Genomic DNA, 19,309 nt, shown 5'->3' with positions numbered 1-19,309 from the left:
GAACATTGCCATGCATTGTCCCTGGTCCCGGACAGAATTAAGGTCAATTATGTCAGAATTTCCCTATCCCAGAAAAGATCTAGTCGCATGCCAGTGGTTCATTAAAGAGTTAGGTAATGCCACCGAACTCACAAACAAAGATTGGCGAACAGTGCTACGGGTATGTTTACCCTCAAATATTGACCCCGCGAAATATATAACTGATTGCAACTTAGACGCAGAAGTACCTCTCACTGATGAGTACACTCAGGAGAATGCATGACAATTCAATCTGCAATTAGGAATATATTTCCCTACTGTTGTCAAATGGAATAAAATATTTTCCATAAGACAAAAGGAAGGTGAAACGGCATCCGAATATTTCCATCGAGCACTGCAGGAAATGGCTAGATACACTGGGATCGAGGACATTAGAGACAATGTACATCACAGGGAGGAAGCTGTTTCAGTATTAATGGACGGGTTGAAGGAGGCACTCAGAACAAGGGTACAGACTTCTCTACCAAACTGGAGAGGTATCTCGGTGGCTGCATTGAGAGAGTACGCTATCGAGCATGATAGGAACATCATTAAACACAGGGAGTCACAGGGGGAAAAACTGATGACGGTAAGTATACAGGCCCTTACAGCAAAAATCCCATCAGCCGAAAACCCGGACCCCTGTTGTTTTGGACAGACCTAGAACATGTTACACTTGTAGGAAGGAAGGGCATTTTGCCAAAGACTGTAAGAGTAGTAGAGCGCATAGCCAAGATAGACCCCTAGACAGAAAATACGAACCACACTACTACTCACATAATTGGGATCAGGGACCACATAGGAGAAGTTAAGAGCCACATGCAGGGGAAACAAGGAGGTACCCACCAAGGAGAGATGGGCAGACCTCCAAAAATTCTCAGCTACCTACCCCACATATCGTAGCTGCCAATGCGCTGCGGGAGGGTCTCACCACACAATAGGGGTTGGGCCACACCTGTAGTCTGCAGCCAGTGAAGTTGATTGTTAGCCTTGGTAGTGAACCTGAGGTCACGGTTGATGTGGCTGGTGTACCATTACCTTTTCTTGTAGATACAGGGGCGGCCAGGTCAGTGCTAAATTCGACTGTAGGTATAGAAACCACAGGTAAAACAATTTCGTCAATGGGAGTAACAGGAACGGTGCAACACTACCCTTTGAGTAGACCGGCAGAGATTACGATAGGGCCCCTGCAGACCAAACACTCTTTTCTGCTGGCTGCATCGGCTCCGACTAATCTGCTCGGCAGAGATTTATTGTGTAAAATGCGGTGTGTCATATATTGTACTCCTGAGGGTGTCTTCTTGGATATACCCGAGAATCACGTTCAAGAAGTGTAAGATATATTAGACACCCCTCAAAGGCTAATGTCGCACTCAGCTGTTATAGACACGTGTCCATCAAAGGTAGAGGAAATGATATCACAAATACCGGGTTCCCTTTGGACCAAAGATGGACAAGACACTGGATTGATGGCGAATGTAGCTCCAGTAGTAGTGCCAGTAAAAGATGGTAGGATAGCTCCAAAAATTCCTCAGTATCCTCTGAAGCCAGAGGTAGAATTAGGAGTGTACCCCGTCATAGAGCGGTTGCTACAAGAGGGCATCCTAGTCAGGACGTCCAGCACTGCCAATAGTACCATCTTCCCTGTGAAAAAGAGTGGGGGGAGGGGTTACAGGCTAGTGCAGGATTTAAGGGGGATAAACAAGATAGTTGAGAGCCAATTCCCCGTAGTGCCCAATCCAGCTGTCATCCTCATGCAGATTCCCCTACTGCAAAATTTTTCACTGTTATTGACCTCTGTTCTGCTTTCTTTTCTGTCTCTCTGCACCCTGACAGCCAATACCTCTTTGCATTTACATACAGGGGAGTACAGTACACCTGGACTCCACTTCCACAAGGCTTCATTGACAGCCCGAGTATTTTCTCCCAGGCCTTGCATGACTGTTTACAATCCTTTCAACCTGAGAGTGGATCGGTACTAATACAGTATGTCGATGACTTATTGTTGTGTTCTGACTCACTCGAATCGTCCTTGAAAGACACGAAACAGCTTCTATTTCATCTTTCCCAAACGGGACACAAGGTTTCAAAGGACAAGTTGCAGTTGTGCCGGACCAGGGTAAAATATTTGGGACATTGCTTGACTCAAGGTCTTAGACACCTCACCGCTGAGAGAATACAGGTGATTCGTGACATGATTCTGCCACAAACCGAGCAACAGATCCGCACTTTCCTTGGAATGTGTGGGTACTGCCGAAACTGGATCCCAGGGTTCTCCATACTGGCTTTACCTTTGCAAGAGATGGTCTCTTCGAACAAACCAGATCGGATCTCGCACACAGATGAGTCTGAACTGGCATTTGAGAGACTCAAACAGTGCCTATCACAGGCACCTGCATTAGGTATGCCAGATTATGGGAAGCCCTTTGAATTATATGGTACAGAAAGTGCAGGGTGCGCAGCAGGAGTTTTAACCCAGAGACATGGTGATGCCAGCAGGCCGGTAGCTTACTACAGTGCGCAGTTGGACACCGTAGCGCGGTCTCTCCCCACATGCTTGCGAAGTGTTGCAACGACAGCTTTGCTAGTAAGTAAAAGCGAAGACGTAGTGTTAGGACACAACCTGACCATCCATACACCTCATGCTGTATCAGCCTTACTGAACTCCGCCGAAACCAGACATGTCTCATCCGCGCGGTTTACAAGGTGGGAATTATCACTGATGGCCCCTGTAAACATCAACATTAAGAGATGCAGCGCACTAAATCCTGCAACTTACTTGCCAAGTGTGCCTGGACAGGCACAAAGGGTGGAGGATGAGAATGATGGTGAAGGAGGATTTAGTGCAGACACTGATACGCATGACTGTATGGAATACCTGAATCAGACTTTCACTGCGAGACCTGACATTAGTGACAACCCACTGGAAGGCGTAGATTTTACCTTTTACACTGACGGTAGTTGCCACAGACAGACGGACTCGGGAGACCTGTGTACTGGATACGCAGTTGTAGACGACAGAGGTATCATAGAAGCTGAACTCCTGGGCCCACCGCACTCAGCACAAGTTGCTGAGCTGGTTGCCCTAACCAGAGCGTGTGAATTGGCCAAGGGTAAGTCAGCTAATATATACACAGATTCTAGGTATGCCTTTGGAGTGGTACATGATTTCGGGGCCCTATAGGCGCCTCAGAAATTTAATGACGGCAGCTGGCACAACTGTAGCGCATGCGTCCCACATAAAAAGTCTCCTAACAGTGATACAGGAACCAGACAGAGTGGCTGTCATCAAGTGTAAACCACATACTTACAACCAAGACCCATTTTCACTTGGTAACAGCCGGGCAGACGAAGCTGCTAAATCAGCAGCCAGCACCCCCATACAAACGAACATCACATCACTGATGACATTTAACACGATCAATACACAACAATTAATTGAAATGCAAGATTTGTGTTCTTCACAGGAAAGGGCAGTCTGGAGGTCAAAGGGATATGGCCAGGAACCCTCTGGACTGTGGACAGGTGGACAAGGTAAGCCAGTAGCCCCAGAGCATATCTTCCAAGCTTAGCTGAGGCGGCACACGGTCTGACTCATTTGGGTAAACAGGGTATGTGTAAGCTGGTGAGAGCCTACTGGTGTGCGCCAGGATTTTCTTCTCATGCAGGTAAGACAGCAATGACATGTTTTACTTGCTTGAGGAAGAATATTGGAAAGTCAATACCAACAGAGCCATCCCATATCCCTCCGACAGACGGTCCTTTTCAGGTAATACAAATCGATTTCATACAGTTACCACCCTGTAGGAATTTAAAATATGTGTTAGTTTGTATTGACGTATTTTCAAATTGGGTAGAAGCGTTCCCTGCTGCCACAAATACCGCTACATTCACTGCAAAGAAAATTGTGCAGGAATTTGTGTGTAGATATGGTATCCCTAGAATAATTGAAAGTGATAGGGGTACCCATTTTACAGGTGAAGTCTTTCAGGTCATGTGCAAACTGATGGGAATTAATAGCAAGCTGCATACTCCGTACCGTCCACAGGCGAGTGCAAAGGTGGAGAGAGTGAATAGCACTATTAAGAACAAACTGAGCAAATTAATGGTTGAAACTGGATTGTCGTGGCCAGAAGCTTTGCCACTAGTGTTGTACAGCATCATAACCACTCCCAGGTCTCCCCTTAACCTATCACCCTTTGAAATTCTTTTTGGTCGACAACCTCATGTAATGATAGACCCCCAGGATGATTTGAAATGTAATAATGAAGTGACTGTGAAATATTTGGTTGGGATGAGCCAGCAGCTGAGAAACCAACAAAGAAATTTAAAGCTGGTGATTCCTGACCTGCCGAACAGTAATTGTCATGACATTGAACCTGGGGATTATGTGATGATTCGAAATTTCTTACACTCAGGTTGCCTCATAGACAGGTGGGAAGGACCATATCAAGTCTTGTAACCAGCACAACAGCATTGAAAGTCGCCAAAAGAGAGACGTGGATCCACCTGTCCCATTGCAAGAAGGTCGCTGACCCGGAGAGAACTCGTGACAAAGAGCAGAGTGTAGAGAATCTCGTATCACTGGAGTGTCTGTTCCGGGAAAGTTGAGAGGCAGGACTGTTGAAAGGCATCTGAGCACAGAGAGTAACAAGAGCTAGAACGGTTGTCGTACCACTTTCTTTTTTTTCACCTCCCCCTGCATTTTTCCTTTCTTTTCTCCTTCTTATTTTCCTCCTTTCCCCCAACGAAATGGATCGACCACAAGAGACTACGTTTCGGGTTCTGTTAGTAATTCTGGTTTTGATAAGGACAGTTTGTTTTGGTGAGGGTCCCAGAGAGGTCGAGCAGGGATCTGGAATGGGTTCTGATGGCAAGTACGAATTTGTAGGATCTCAGGATCAGCACATCATTTTGGTAAAGGCTGGCATCAGTAAGCGCTCTGGTAGTCAAGGAGCTCGGAGGCACTGTGAGGGGTTATTGTCTGATGAATATTGTATTTGTAGGAATTGTGAGAATATAGTTGAGGATGGGTGCATCCAGAGATGTCAGTCCAACCTTAATATCGACATGGACCGGCATCCGTTGAGTAATTACCACTCACTATTGGGTATGGTCTTAAACCAGACAGAATGCTGGGTGTGCTCACAGGTACCTCAAGGTCAGAGCAAGTCAGGATTAGTACCATACCCTTTAGCAATAGATGAGGTACTCGAATTACGGGGTGGGAGACCGGTGGACAAGAAATTCAATATTTCTATCCCCCCTAGTTTGAAGCTCCACCAGTATCATGTAGATAGATCCTTATTATGTTTTAATATTTCCAATTACCGAAAACCGGGAAATTGGGAAGTGACGTGGAATAACCAGACAGTGACCTTTTCACACAGAACTGATAGGATACCTATAGACTCTGAACTTGTACGCCAAATAGCCAACAGTGGGAGTTATTTTCGGTATAGGTATACTCGTGGAAGCAAGACCATGTGGGTTGGAAAAGTATTGCCAGGGTATTGTGCACATATCATCCAGCCCGATACTTGTACTGATCAGATGGGAGAACTAGGGATGGGTTTCTTTACTTGGAAAGTTTGTAATATGGTGATGTTATATTTTGTCCCCTATGTTCTCCCAGACGATGCCTATTTCATATGTGGGAGGAAGGCGTACAAGTGGCTTGCCCCGAGCTCAGAGGGATTGTGTTATATTGGGAGAGTACTGCCAGAGGTCATGACCATAACCCATGATAAGATGAAAGACGTTCACCGCAGTGCTCAGCCTCCTTATACTCATACTCACTATGAACACATCGTCAAGAGGCAACTCATAGATAGGACAGAGCACGCAGCCTCTGATTTGATCCACGAATCCACCGGGATTCAATTCCTTCTCGCATTAGACATCACCCGTACTGCCAGAGGAATTATAAATTATAGGTATATCCATGCGCTAGCGAACTTGATAGATAATATCACTGAGATGTATTACGACACCTTCAGGTATACGGGAAGGGAGTTACAAGCTTACAAGAAGGAACTGATTCAGCACAGGATGGTCCTGAATTATATCACAGCCGTGACAGGTGGGTACTGTGTTACTCTGGCAACTCAATATGGGGTGAAGTGCTGTACGTATATTACAAACAGCACTGATGACCCAACGGAGATTATCATTCAAAAGATGGACGATATCTTACAGTTGAAGTGGGAGTTCAGGAGGAAACACAACCTTACCTTGGCGACTGTGAGTAATGAACTGACCGGCTGGGTCTCACGGTTGAACCCACGAAATTGGTTCTCAGGTTTAGGAGAATGGGCTCAAAATGTTATTATGAGTGTAGGGAAGTTTCTCCTTTGTATCCTGGGAGTCGTCATAATTATTGGTTTGATATTTAGGTGTGTTTGAATTCTGACGCGGCACAAGCACGGCACAAAATTGATGAGTCTAAGGAGCGAGGGCGCTGTTATAGCAGCAGATTTAATTTATGACCCATCCACAGAGACAGTGTTATGATAAGGATTGTAAATGAATTTCATGGCCCGTTTTTTTCACCCGTTTCTCTTGTGTTTCCCCCTCTGCCCAGATACATCCATCTGGAAAAGATATCTGCCCTACCCAAAATGTTTATGTGAATGTATTTTAGATATGTGTCTTATCTTCATCTCTGCAACCTCCAGTTAATAGCACACATAGTCGACAGGTGATATCCACATATTCTAGCACTCACATATGACTCCCCTCCGTGTATCATCAACTAAATGTGCACCCCATTTGTTGGAACAATCCGACAAGAGCTCGGTAGTGTTTGTTGGCCCATTTACAGGACCTTAGTACGGGATGAGAAGGATTTAATGTATACTTCGCAATACCTCGAAGCTTATTTAGAACATATACCGCACGATGATACATGCCCCTCAGACATGAATTCATACATACATGCTTTTTACTATCCCACTAGGTCATACATTTCCTACCTACCCCTCTCTCCCGACTATCCAAACTTCTGTAGATATTGTGTAGATATTTTTCTGTTTAGTGATTAGATAGTGGCAGTTATTGGTGAATGCCAAAGGGTGGACTGTCAAAGTCGAAAAATATTGCAGTACACACATCACGTACAAACCACACACATATGGCCTCTGCGTGTGTACTTGTTCTGTTGTGCGTGCACATATCCGCAATTTGCGTATGGTCGCTCCCGCGGTCCTGCGCATCAGCGAGTGGTATGGGTATTTATGGTAGAGTTTGTGAACGCATGGAGAGCTATCAAAACACATTACATATTTTCAGAGCCGGCGCTACCATTAGGCAGCTTTAGGCAGCTGCCTATGGGCTCCGGCACCTGAGGGGGCGGCTGTGAGGCTGATGGCATCATAAGGGTGTCTCTCAAAGAGACATCCTTATTTTACTTATCGCTGGTGGCGGCAGTGGTTTGCATAACCAGCGGCCGCCACTCCCGCACCTCACAGGTGCTGTCTGGCTGAGTCTGCAGACATGTCATAGTCTGGTGCAGCGCAGCCAGCAGCAGCAGTGTCCTGCGTCCGCCTCCCTTTCCTTTTCTGAACAGTGAGTTGCTGCTCCCTCCCCCGGGACAAGCCACCAATGTTCTCCTTCCCGTCCCGAGGCCCCGCCTCCTCGTCTGAGGCTCTGCCCCTTTTTGCTCCTTTGGTCCTGACCTTCTTAAGCTAAGCTTGCCCTGCTTATAGTCCTCTGCAGTTCTATGGGGGGACCATGATGACTGACAGGAGACTACAAGAGCTCCTTCAAGCAGAGGTATAGTAAGTATCTTATGGTGATTTTTACTGTTATCTGGAGTTTATTAATATAATCTGGGGAGGTGGGTATTGCAGTAATATTATGTGGGGTGGGGTGTAGTACTGTTATGGAGTCGTGAATTAATGTTTTATTTTGGTATATATTGTAGTTATTTGTGGGTGACTTAAAGTTATGTGTGTGTGGGGGGGGGGGGAGGGAGGGGAGGCTGTGCTAATATTTTGTGGGAATTCTTTAAGGGGATGTATTGAGGTTTAACATGTAGATAGGTGCTGTAAAGGCGTCTATCCATGTAGCAGAGAAAAGCCCTGCTTTTCTCTGCCTAGTGTAATTCACAGAGCGGGTTACTGTGGAGAAGTCCCTGACTTCTCCAGCGACACCCCCGCTCTGTGACTGAATCGCCTCACCGTGAGTGCGATTCATGAAGGAGCTGAAAGCTCTGCTTTCCGCTTCTCGATGGGGTTCAGGTTCTCCATCTCAGGATGGCGTAACCTGAACTGCGGTGCCGAGACGGCAAGGAAGCTCAATGCTTTCATGCTCTCTGTCCACACCCGGTGCTGGCTCCGCCCCGACCTCCCAGCAGCCACTGCGGCCTGCCAGGAGGTCAACAGGCGGCGCATTCGCAGAGGGACACGCTGGCTGACTCCGCACATCGGAGAGGGAACTGCCTAGAGAAGACGTCACCGCTGGACCCCTGGATTCCGCAGTGCTTCATCGAAGGGTGAGTATACATAAATTGCCACTTATTATAGCTTTACATCGCAGCGATGCGATGTATAGTGATAAGTAACAATTCAGTTTTCATTTTCTTAATGAATAAACCCCTCAGTAACAAGGCCCAGATGCAGCACAGAGGAGGCAGGATATAGGTGATGGGATGGGTGGTAAGCGGCACAGAAGAGCCGGGATATAGGTGACGGGATGGTGGGAAGAGGCACAGAGGAGCCAGGATACAGATGACGGAATGGGGGGAAGCTGCAAATAGGACCCGGGACTCAGGTGACAAAATTGGAGGAGGTGGCACAGAGAAGCTGGGATACGGGTGATAGGGTTGTGGGGAAGCATCACAGAGGAGCCAGAACACAGGTGATGGGATAGGGGAAGCAGCACAGAGGAGCCGGGATACAGATGATGGAATGGGAGAAAGCGAGAAAACGATACAGAACAGCTGGGAAACGGGTGATGGGATGGGGGGAAGTGACACAGAGGAGCCGGGATACAGATGACGGAATGGGAGAAGCTGCAAATAGTATTCGGGACACAGTGACATAATAGGAGGAGGTGGCACAGAGAAGCCGGGATACGGGTGATAGGGTGGAGGGGAGTGGCACAGAGGAGCAGAGTTGCAGGTGACAGGTTGGGGGGAAGCGGCACAGAGGAGCCGGAACACAAGTGACAGGATGGGAGAAAATGGCACAAAGAAGACAGGAAACGGGTGACGGTATAGGGAAAGCAGCACAGATGAGCCAGTACACAGGTGGCGGAATGGGAGAAAGCGATACAGAAGAACTTGGAAATGGATGATGGGATGGGGGGAAGTGGCACAGAGGAGCCAGGATACAGATGACGGAATGGGAGAAAGCGGCACAGTAGCCTCGACACAGGTGACAGGATGGGGGGAGGTGGTACAGAGAGCTGACATACAGGTGATGGGATTGGGACAAGCGGGACAGGGGATCCGGGACACAGGTGATGGGAATAGGGAAGTGGTACAGAGGAGCTAGGATACAGCTGATGGGGTGGGGGGAGAACAGCACAGAGAAACCGGGGCACAGGTGACGGGATGGGGTGATAGGATACATTTTGCCTAGGGTGCCCAGAAACTTTGCACCGGCCCTGCATATTTAATCCAAATAGTGCACAATGTACACATAGTCCCCCTGCACCACATATGAAATAAACAACAGTTTAAATGGTTTCAGAACAAAGGGATTCGCCTTTACAGAATAGGAGGGGACAGAACAAGGTCATAAGGTGGTGTTTGGTATCCAGCTGTAGGGTATTTTAAGGGTATCATTCCGGTGTTGGTTTGATGAAGATCGCATGTTCCAGTGGATAGTTATGTGCAGAAGCAGAATATAGATATAAACTGTATTTACTGTACATTATGTATGCGGCGGGAATCCAGAGGAGACCACCCACAAGAGCAGTTGGGAAAGACATCGCCTACCTATTCAAACCGACCTATGACCTCTCCTGTACTGTAAAAGTGCATTCCTGTGTCCGATGGACAAAGAGATTACAGTATCTATTGTATTGCTTTTGGAAGAAGTGTATAAAGAGAGCCTGCTTCTGGCCTGGTGAGACACAAGACTCACAAAGTTATCTATTTGATGACCGAGGACCGGACCGGGTAGCGCAAGCTAATCCAATCACGTACGTACCATTGAATGTAGCCATTTACTCTGTTATATTGTATTGTATTGTTTGTATTGTAACCCCCTTTCAGCAATAATCCACTGTGGTGTTGGAACCCAGCGGTTAAATCACAATTGGTGTCGTGTCTTCATTGCCCTGCTAAGGTTTAAAGTGTTTTATCATTGCATTGCATTACTGTAAAGGTTTAAAGTGTATCTCTGAGTGTGTGCGCGCTGTGTGTACTTTGTACCCCCAGCGCGGCGTTTGTACGCTAAGTCCATACAGTGATACGGGACTCCGTACGCAAACAGTGTATAAAGTACGTAGCATGTGTACTAAGTTTAGCGGCCGCAGCGGCCCCATGGTAAAGTGTATTCTAAGTGTGTGTAAGGTATAGCTTTCTTTCCTGTAAGATAATCGACATTATCAGTCCCCTGTAGCTGTGCCCTCAGTAGTTGTACCCCCTGTAGCTGTGCCCCCAGTACTGTGCCCCCTGTAGCTGTGCCCCCAGTACTGTGCCTCCTGTCTAGCTGTGCCCTCAGTAGTTGTGCCCCCTGTAGCTGTGCCCCCAGTACTGTACCCCCTGTAGCTGTGCCCCCTGTAGCTGTGACCCCAGTACTGTGCCCCCTGTCTAGCTGTGCCCTCAGTAGTTGTGCCCCCAGTACTGTGCCCCCTGTAGCTGTGCCCCCAGTACTGTACCCCCTGTAGCTGTGCCCCCAGTACTGTGCACCCTGTCTAGCTGTGCCCTCAGTAGTTGTGCCCCCTGTAGCTGTGCCCTCAGTAGTTGTGCCCCCAGTACTGTGCCCCCTGTGTAGCTGTGCCCTCAGTAGTTGTACCCCCTGTAGCTGTGCCGCTTACAAAAATAAATAAATAAATATTCACCATCCCCACTCCTGCTAATCGACCGCTGCTGCCCTCTGCCTCCGGCGCCGCTCCTCGGATCTATGGGAGAGACGTCATGACGTCTCTCCCATAGCACCTCATAGACACTAGAGGTCAATTATGACCTTTAGTGTCTATGGGCTCACCCACAATGCCGTGCAGTGCGCGATGATGTCATCGCGCACCGCACGGTACCAGTAGCGGATCTTGTGAAGACGGCGGCGCCCTCGGGATGGCGCGGCGCCCTCGGGGCAACGGCGGCTCGGGCAAACGTCCTGCTTGCCCGTGGCAAGATCTGCTACTGTCCGGTGCCCTCCCCAAGGATCACGTCCCTTGTACAGTGCAGATAATAAATAGAGGCGGCACTCAGAGGCTTGTGATTCCAACCAAAAAAACGTGTATTATGCAGTTTACGTTTCCGGAACCATTTCCCCGTATATAATGTATAAACACCTTTCAATAGTAATATCAATATCTGAATAAACATCGATCGTAAGCATCATGTGGCGAGCATTTAATCATTATCAGTCCCCTGTAGCTGTGCCCTCAGTAGTTGTACCCCCTGTAGCTGTGCCCCCAGTACTGTGCCCCCTGTAGCTGTGCCCCCAGTACTGTGCCTCCTGTCTAGCTGTGCCCTCAGTAGTTGTGCCCCCAGTACTGTGCCCCCTGTAGCTGTGCCCCCAGTACTGTACCCCCTGTAGCTGTGCCCCCTGTAGCTGTGCCCCCAGTACTGTGCCCCCTGTCTAGCTGTGCCCTCAGTAGTTGTGCCCCCAGTACTGTGCCCCCTGTAGCTGTGCCCCCAGTACTGTACCCCCTGTAGCTGTGCCCCCAGTACTGTGCCCCCTGTCTAGCTGTGCCCTCAGTAGTTGTGCCCCCTGTAGCTGTGCCCTCAGCAGTTGTGCCCCCAGTACTGTGCCCCCTGTGTAGCTGTGCCCTCAGTAGTTGTACCCCCTGTAGCTGTGCCGCTTACAAAAATAAATAAATAAATATTCACCATCCCCACTCCTGCTAATCGACCGCTGCTGCCCTCTGCCTCCGGCGCCGCTCCTCGGATCTATGGGGAGACGTCATGACGTCTCTCCCATAGCACCTCATAGACACTAGAGGTCAATTATGACCTTTAGTGTCTATGGGCTCACCCACAATGCCGTGCAGTGCGCGATGATGTCATCGCGCACCGCACGGTACCAGTAGCGGATCTTGTGAAGACGGCGGCGCCCTCGGGATGGCGCAGCGCCCTCGGGGCAACGGCGGCTCGGGCAAACGTCCTGCTTGCCCGTGGCAAGATCTGCTACTGTCCGGTGCCCTCCCCAAGGATCACGTCCCTTGTACAGTGCAGATAATAAATAGAGGCGGCACTCAGAGGCTTGTGATTCCAACCAAAAAAACGTGTATTATGCAGTTTACGTTTCCGGAACCATTTCCCCGTATATAATGTCTAAACACCTTTCAATAGTAATATCAATATCTGAATAAACATCGATCGTAAGCATCATGTGGCGAGCATTTAATCATCAAGTGCCATCATGATTTGAATTTTGACCTCAGCACTGTGAGGCACCACTGCTTACCACTGTGCCACTTGGGTATTATAAAAAGCAATGCTGTATATTATACTGTCATTTATGACAATTATGGTAAGTCACATCAAATCCTACAGCCTTGTGGTTGTGACAGACCTCCTCTGTGACTTCCAATATCCATATCATTTAGTATTGACGGTGTCTTCACATATACAGTATACTGGCTTAGAAATCAATATATTAGGGAAGTTTTAGGGAAAATACTTGCCTGTACTTACCTATGGAAAGATGTTTGGATGTCCCCAGAAAGACGTATATCAGTACAGGGAAAAAAGCGGAGTACAGGCCGTACCCAACAGGGACCTCAGCCAGCAGAGCAAACGACAGCCCTGAAATCACAAATAACATATTGTCAGTTATCCCTGCGCCATAATTCGGAACTATATAACCTAGGGCGCTGGTTACAGCATGGGGTTTTGATAAGAAACATATTCCGTATTTTCATAACCATGTTCTAGAATCATCGTTTCTGCTAGAATTAAACATGGAAATAATGCCACAAAGGTGAATTATACCAGTATTTCATTCCTGACTGATAAGTATGGAAATCATCAAAATCTAACATTATAGTAATTATGCAAAAAGTGAAAGTTAGTAAAACACATAACACTGAGAACGAATGAGTCTGTTCATTAAAGTTTCTCCCTATCGATGAAGAGACCCTGTTGTGCTACGTCCAAAAACAATCTTTCTCATGCTAAGCATTTGGAAGCCTATTTGACAAGGACTGCAGCTATTTTTTTTATTTAGAATTATATATACCTCGTATACATATATGCCCTTGTTTATCAATGGCCCTCATTCTGAGTTGTTCGCTCGCTAGCTGCTTTTAGCAGCCGTGGAAACGCTAGGCCGCCGCCCTCTGGGAGTGTATCTTAGCTTAGCAGAAGTGCGAACGAAAGGATCGCAGAACGGCAACTAAATATTTTCGAGCAGTTTCTGAGTAGCTCCAGACCTACTCCTATCTTGCGATCACTTCAGACTATTTAGTTCCTGTTTTGACGTCACAAACACGCCATGCGTTCGGCCAGCCACGCCCGAGTTTTCCCAGGCACGCCTGCGTTTGTATCTGACACGCCTGCGTTTTTCAGCTCACTCCCTGAAAACGGTCAGTTACCTCCCAGAAACACCCCTTTCCTGTCAATCGCTCAGCGGCCAGCAGTGCGACTGAAAAGCGTCGCTAGACCTTGTGTGAAACTGCATTGGCTTTTGTGAAAGTACGCCGTGCGTGCGCATTGCGCCACACACGCATGCGCAGAAGTGCCGCTTTTTGACCCAATCGCCATGCTGCGACCGAAAACAGCTAGCGAACAACTCGGAATGACCCCCAATGAGTGATACATTTCACTGTGAGTGATAAATTGCACCAGCCAACCAGCTCCTGTCATTTTTCAAACCCATCCTGTGACATGGAAGTTACGAGCTGATTGGCTGGTGCAATTTATCATTCACAGTGAAATTTATCACTCATTGATAAATAAGAGCAATAGTGTCACCACACCTACTAAGAGCTGCTGCAGAATGGACAGTCACTGTGGAAGACACTGCAGACAGGACAGGCTGGGGCCTGTTTGATCAGCCCAAGTGGGACTGTGGAAGACAGTCAGAGCTCAGTATGCAGGGGCGCTGCTGAAGGTCAGGAGGCCTGTGTCTAACCCTGGAGGATACGGGGAGACCACTGAACTTAAAGGCTGAGACTGTGTATCTGAGAGGCCAGATTGGGAAGCTGTACATGTGAGCAGCTGTGCAGCCAAAGTCAAGCAGTCCATTTGGCCAGGATTTGACAGGACTGAGACTTTTGTGTGAGCAGCCAGAGGCCAAGCCAGGCCAGGCTAACTGTCTCTGAAAAGACTGAGGGGCCCATTTATCAAATAATATTTGCTGATATGCCCCCGAAAACACCTGTTTTGGGGGACTAGCCACAAATATTAAGTATCCCTGGTATGTATATTAGGAGGGATTGCAGCTGGTATCACTGATACCTGCTGCAGTCCCTCCATTTTCGCCTGCAGCCAATAGGGGTGCGATGCTGCCCAATGTATCAATATTGGGAATGCAAGTCTTTTGATTGCAGTAGCCCATTGTAGCCTATGTGCTACAGATTGGGGAAAATAAATCCGTCTGGGTTCCCCGAGAACCCTCCACTGGAAAAGCCTCCGTGCATCGCTGTCACGTGTGACTGACCATGCGCAGGACCCCCGGCCACCCGCAGAGCACATCGCTAGGACGGGCTCCTTTTGGAGCCCCTGTCCCTGTGGGTGCCGAGTGATACATACACCTGAAGTGGTCGCATATTGCAATGCGATCCTGGGCGTACCTGATGGAAGGGTTATGTAGGAGGGTCTGCTTTTATATTACTGCCATAATTATATTTTTTGCAATGCTGGGACAGACCTCACAGCGAAGGTCTGTCCCGGCAAGGTGAAAAGGAGCCTTTGCAAAGACAACATTGGAAATTCCTTGCCCACTGTGCATGAATCTCCTGGTGCTTGCACAGAAAGCAAAGCAGGAGATCTAGAGCCCACAGCATGCATAGATTTCATGCCTAGTATAAAATGTATATAGCATAATTGGAGTAACACAGGTGTACAGTGAGAAACAACACTCCATCTAGAAACTAGAAACCGTGCGCACACTATGACATCATATTTAGCCTTGACCCGATCTACTTGACAGCCTCACTTAAACCACTCCTGTCTCCTATTTCTACCCTGTCCTGCTCTAATACTGAGGTCTAGGGACATCCGTTAAATGGTTCACCATCAAAGGTCTCCATCAACAGAGCCATCAGTACTTTACATCAATGGCAGGAAATCATACATGTAAAACCATCAATGGTTTGAAAAACCAATGGGCATCACTAGCTGGGGAATGTGGAAGTGGCAGGCTATTCAGAGAAGGAGGCCAAAGTCTAAGCATCATGCAAGAGGGGTGGGGATAAGCAACTGTCCATTGAGAAAAAAACATTGCCACATCACCACTGGACATCTGCCATCAGGACTAAGAAACAGCATACCTCCACCATCAATGGCAAAACCATCAACCATCAGTAGCATACCATTGATGGTCACTAAACATTGGTGGTCAATGGCCGTCCTTAGTACAGTCTCACTCTACAACAGTGGTTCTCAACCGCGGTCCTCAACTACCCCCAACAGTTCACATTTTCCAGGTCTCCTCACAGAATCACAAGTGAAATAGTTAGCTCCACCTGTGGATCTTTTAACATGTGTGAGTAATGAGCACGGCTGTGCACCTGCTAGGTGACCTGGAAAACATGAACTGTTGGGGGTACTTGAGGATGGAGTTTGGGAACCAATGCTACACATGACACTAATTGCAGCTCTAGACATGGCAGCGTACAGTAGCGGATCTTGCCACGGGCAAGCAGGACTTTTGCCCGGGGCGCCGCCTTCCGGAGGGCGCCAGCGCCATCTGGAGGGCACCACACCATGGCAAGATCCGCTACCGCTGTGCCGCCCGCTGTGTCCCCCGCTGGTCCCGCTGGTTCCCCCGCTGTGAAGGGAACTAGTCGCTACGCGTCTAGTTTCCCTTCGTGGAGAGGACCTTTGCTGTGCGGTGCGCGATGACGTCATCGCGCACCGCACAGCATTGTGGGACTGACAGACGCTAGGGGTCATAATTGACCTTTAGTGTCTGTCTATGCCAGATCCGAGGAGAGGAGCTGCGCCGGCGGAGGTCTGCAGCGGTCGGGAGCGGGGATAGTAAGTATTAATAATTTTTTTTTATCTTTTTCAGCGGCGCTACTCTACTGTACAGGGGGCGTAACTGACCACGCCCCCTGTATGAAGCCACACCCCTATTTCCCGCCCGGGGCGCCAAAAGGGCAAGAACGGGCCCTGGCAGCGTATCACAACCAGTGTTCATTTTGTCAATGAAAATTTTGACTAAAAGTATTTGTCGACTACAGTTTATTTCTGCACTAAAATTAGACTAAAATGAAAACCGAGATCCACTGACTAAATTTTAACTTAAACAAAGCAAAAAAGTTACTAAAACTACATTTTAAATCCTTATCAAAGGACACTGGAATTAACACTGGAAGTAGGTTTTTAACGTAAATGATATGTTCTAGATATTTGCAGAAAATAAATATGACCTGCTGTGAAGAAACTAGGATTGTGTATTGCACTTGTTTGTTCTAATAAACTTAAGATATTCATTTGTACAGTATATGATATATGGGAGTACTATGGTAAGTCAGACTCTGTATGTAACACATTCTCAGCCTACTGAGCCTAAATTACTAAACGCATAGTTAAAGATATTAAACTTCTCAAGGGAATTTTAGATAAATATTCTTCAGCAAAATCCATTATATTATCAGTAAACTATTTGCAAAAGTCAGGATTAAAACATTGACTAAAATTAGACTAAAATGAAAACCGAGATCCACTGACTAAATCTTGACTAAAACGAAGCAAAAGAAAAATACTAAAATGTGACTATAAACCAACTACAATTTTAAGTAAGCGACTAAGACTAAAACTACATTTAAAAATTCCTTGTCAAAATTAACACTGATCACAACACTGGTTCACTTAGGAAAGATGTCACTTTTAGGTGACCTACTGTAATTAATATGTTTAATGTCTAGAAAGGTCATAACAAATAATTGCTTAATGATCATTTCATTACGGGGACCGTACAGTGGACACGTGGCTATTGACTGAAGATGGAGGAAAGAAGGTTCCTTCAGAACAGGAAAGGGCTGTTTTGTTTGAACAGTGGTTAAATGGCAGATTATTTACCATATAAGGTAAATACACAATTAAAATGTAGCAATGGATTGGACGCCTTTCTTACAAGAAAGCATATCTGTGGTATTTATTAGAGGACATAATGGGGGTGAATTAACCAATTTCCCATCTTTGGGGTCAAGAAAGAAGATCTTCCCTCTCCTGTGGGATTCTTTTACCTTTCTCTATACCAAAACAATTACTACTGTATATACTGTATGAAAAGTTTTACTTTATGGACCATTATATTTTATACAACCTTACAAAAAAACTGTAATAAACCGCACTAATGCTTTGCAATGGTATGTAATTGCCAATAAACCATACTTCTTTATCAGCTCCTTGTACTAGCCAATTACATGTTGGTGTGGACAGATAACCTCTACTCTGATTACCATATTCATACTGAAATGTCAAATAATTAGTCTTAATTGCTTTGCTACCCAAAGTAGGATGAGTTTCATTATAAATTGTTTTGGTCTTTACATTTCTTTTCTTTTTTGAGTTTGTCTTAAATCTGCTTTTCAGATGTTCTTTAACTGCATAGACTATGTCCCTGTTCTGCATATTCTCACGATACTGCCTATGCTCCTCACCCATAAAAAGTTTGGTCATGTGACAGTGGATTCGATAGCATCTAATTTTGCCTCTCGTAAACCATTCAGTTAATGAATTACAGTCTTCTCAAGACTGAACATGAAAAGGGATTCATGTCAAAGATGAAAGGGTAACTAAACCTCAAGAAAATGTGTTTGTATTTAATATATATATAAAAAAGCCTATAAAACTTGGTATGTTGTGGTTTGCCATTGGACAATAATTAGAGCCATCTTTTTGTTGGATATATACAGCATCGTTCTACCATTAACCAAATGGTTAGATGGTGTCAAAGGGGTCTATTCATGAAGCAGTGAAAAGAGTGGAAAAGTGAGCCTGTGGAGAAGTTGCCCATGACAACCAATCAGCTCCTCCATACAATTGTATAGTGTGCAAATTATAAATGTTACTTCAGTGCTGATTGGGGTTGCCGTGGGCAACTTCTCCACTGGCTCACTTCTTCACACTTTTCACTGCTTCATGAATAGACCCCATAGATGCCTGTCCCTGTCATGCTCTTACTGCACCTCCATCAACACCAATTGCCTCCTTCACATCCCCTTTTCAGCACCACCTCACACTAAGGGGTGTATTCATGAAGCAGTGAAAAGTGTAGAGAAGTGAGCCAGTGAAGAAGTTGCTCATGGCGACCAATCAGCATTGAAGTAACATTTATAATTTGCATACTATAAAATTATACAGAGCAGCTGATTGGTTGCCATGGGTCCCGATCCCGGAGCCGCGCCGCCGTCCCCCTCGCAGAGCCGGAAGATAGAAGCCGGTGTCTGAAGCAAGAAGACGTTGAAATCGGTGGCAGAAGACTCCAGTCTTCATATGAGGTAGCGCACAGCACTGCAGCTTTGCGCCATTGCTCTCACACTAACCCACACACTCCGGTCACTGTAGGGTGCAGGGCGCAGGGGGGGGCGCCCTTGGCAGCAATTAAAAACCTCTTGGCAAAAAGCAGCATATATACAGTTGGGCACTGTATATATGCATGAGCCCCTGCCATTATTTTACACAGAAACGCGGGACAGAAGCCCGCCGCTGAGGGGGCGGGGCTTCTTCCTCAGCACTCACCAGCGCCATTTTCTCTCCACAGCTCCGCTGAGAGGAAGCTCCCCAGGCTCTCCCCTGCAGAATCACGGTAGAAGAGGGTAAAAAGAGAGGGGGGCACATAAAATTGGCGCAAAAACAGTATATACAGCAGCTAATGGGCTAACACTAAGTTACTGTGTGATTCCTGGGTCATATAGTGCTGGGGTGTGTGCTGGCATACTCTCTCTCTGTCTCTCCAAAAGGCCTTGTGGGGAACTGTCTTCAAATAGAGCATCCCCT

The 19,309-nt window shown here is 46.9% G+C and overlaps 1 protein-coding gene across 1 annotated transcript in view; it reads right to left on the bottom strand.

The window, feature by feature from the left end:
• Positions 1-19,309, bottom strand: part of LOC135054898 (pendrin-like) — a 172,479-nt gene that overhangs the window by 91,621 nt on the left and 61,549 nt on the right. Inside the window, exon 3 of the mRNA XM_063958356.1 lies at positions 12,833-12,943. Within this exon, the coding sequence (XP_063814426.1) occupies positions 12,833-12,943 (111 nt within the window). The remainder of the gene's footprint in view (positions 1-12,832; positions 12,944-19,309) is intronic.

This window comes from Pseudophryne corroboree, chromosome 3, assembly GCF_028390025.1.
Source record: "Pseudophryne corroboree isolate aPseCor3 chromosome 3, aPseCor3.hap2, whole genome shotgun sequence".
Lineage (NCBI taxonomy): Eukaryota > Metazoa > Chordata > Amphibia > Anura > Myobatrachidae > Pseudophryne > Pseudophryne corroboree.
This window is presented reverse-complemented; position numbering and strand designations above follow the sequence as displayed.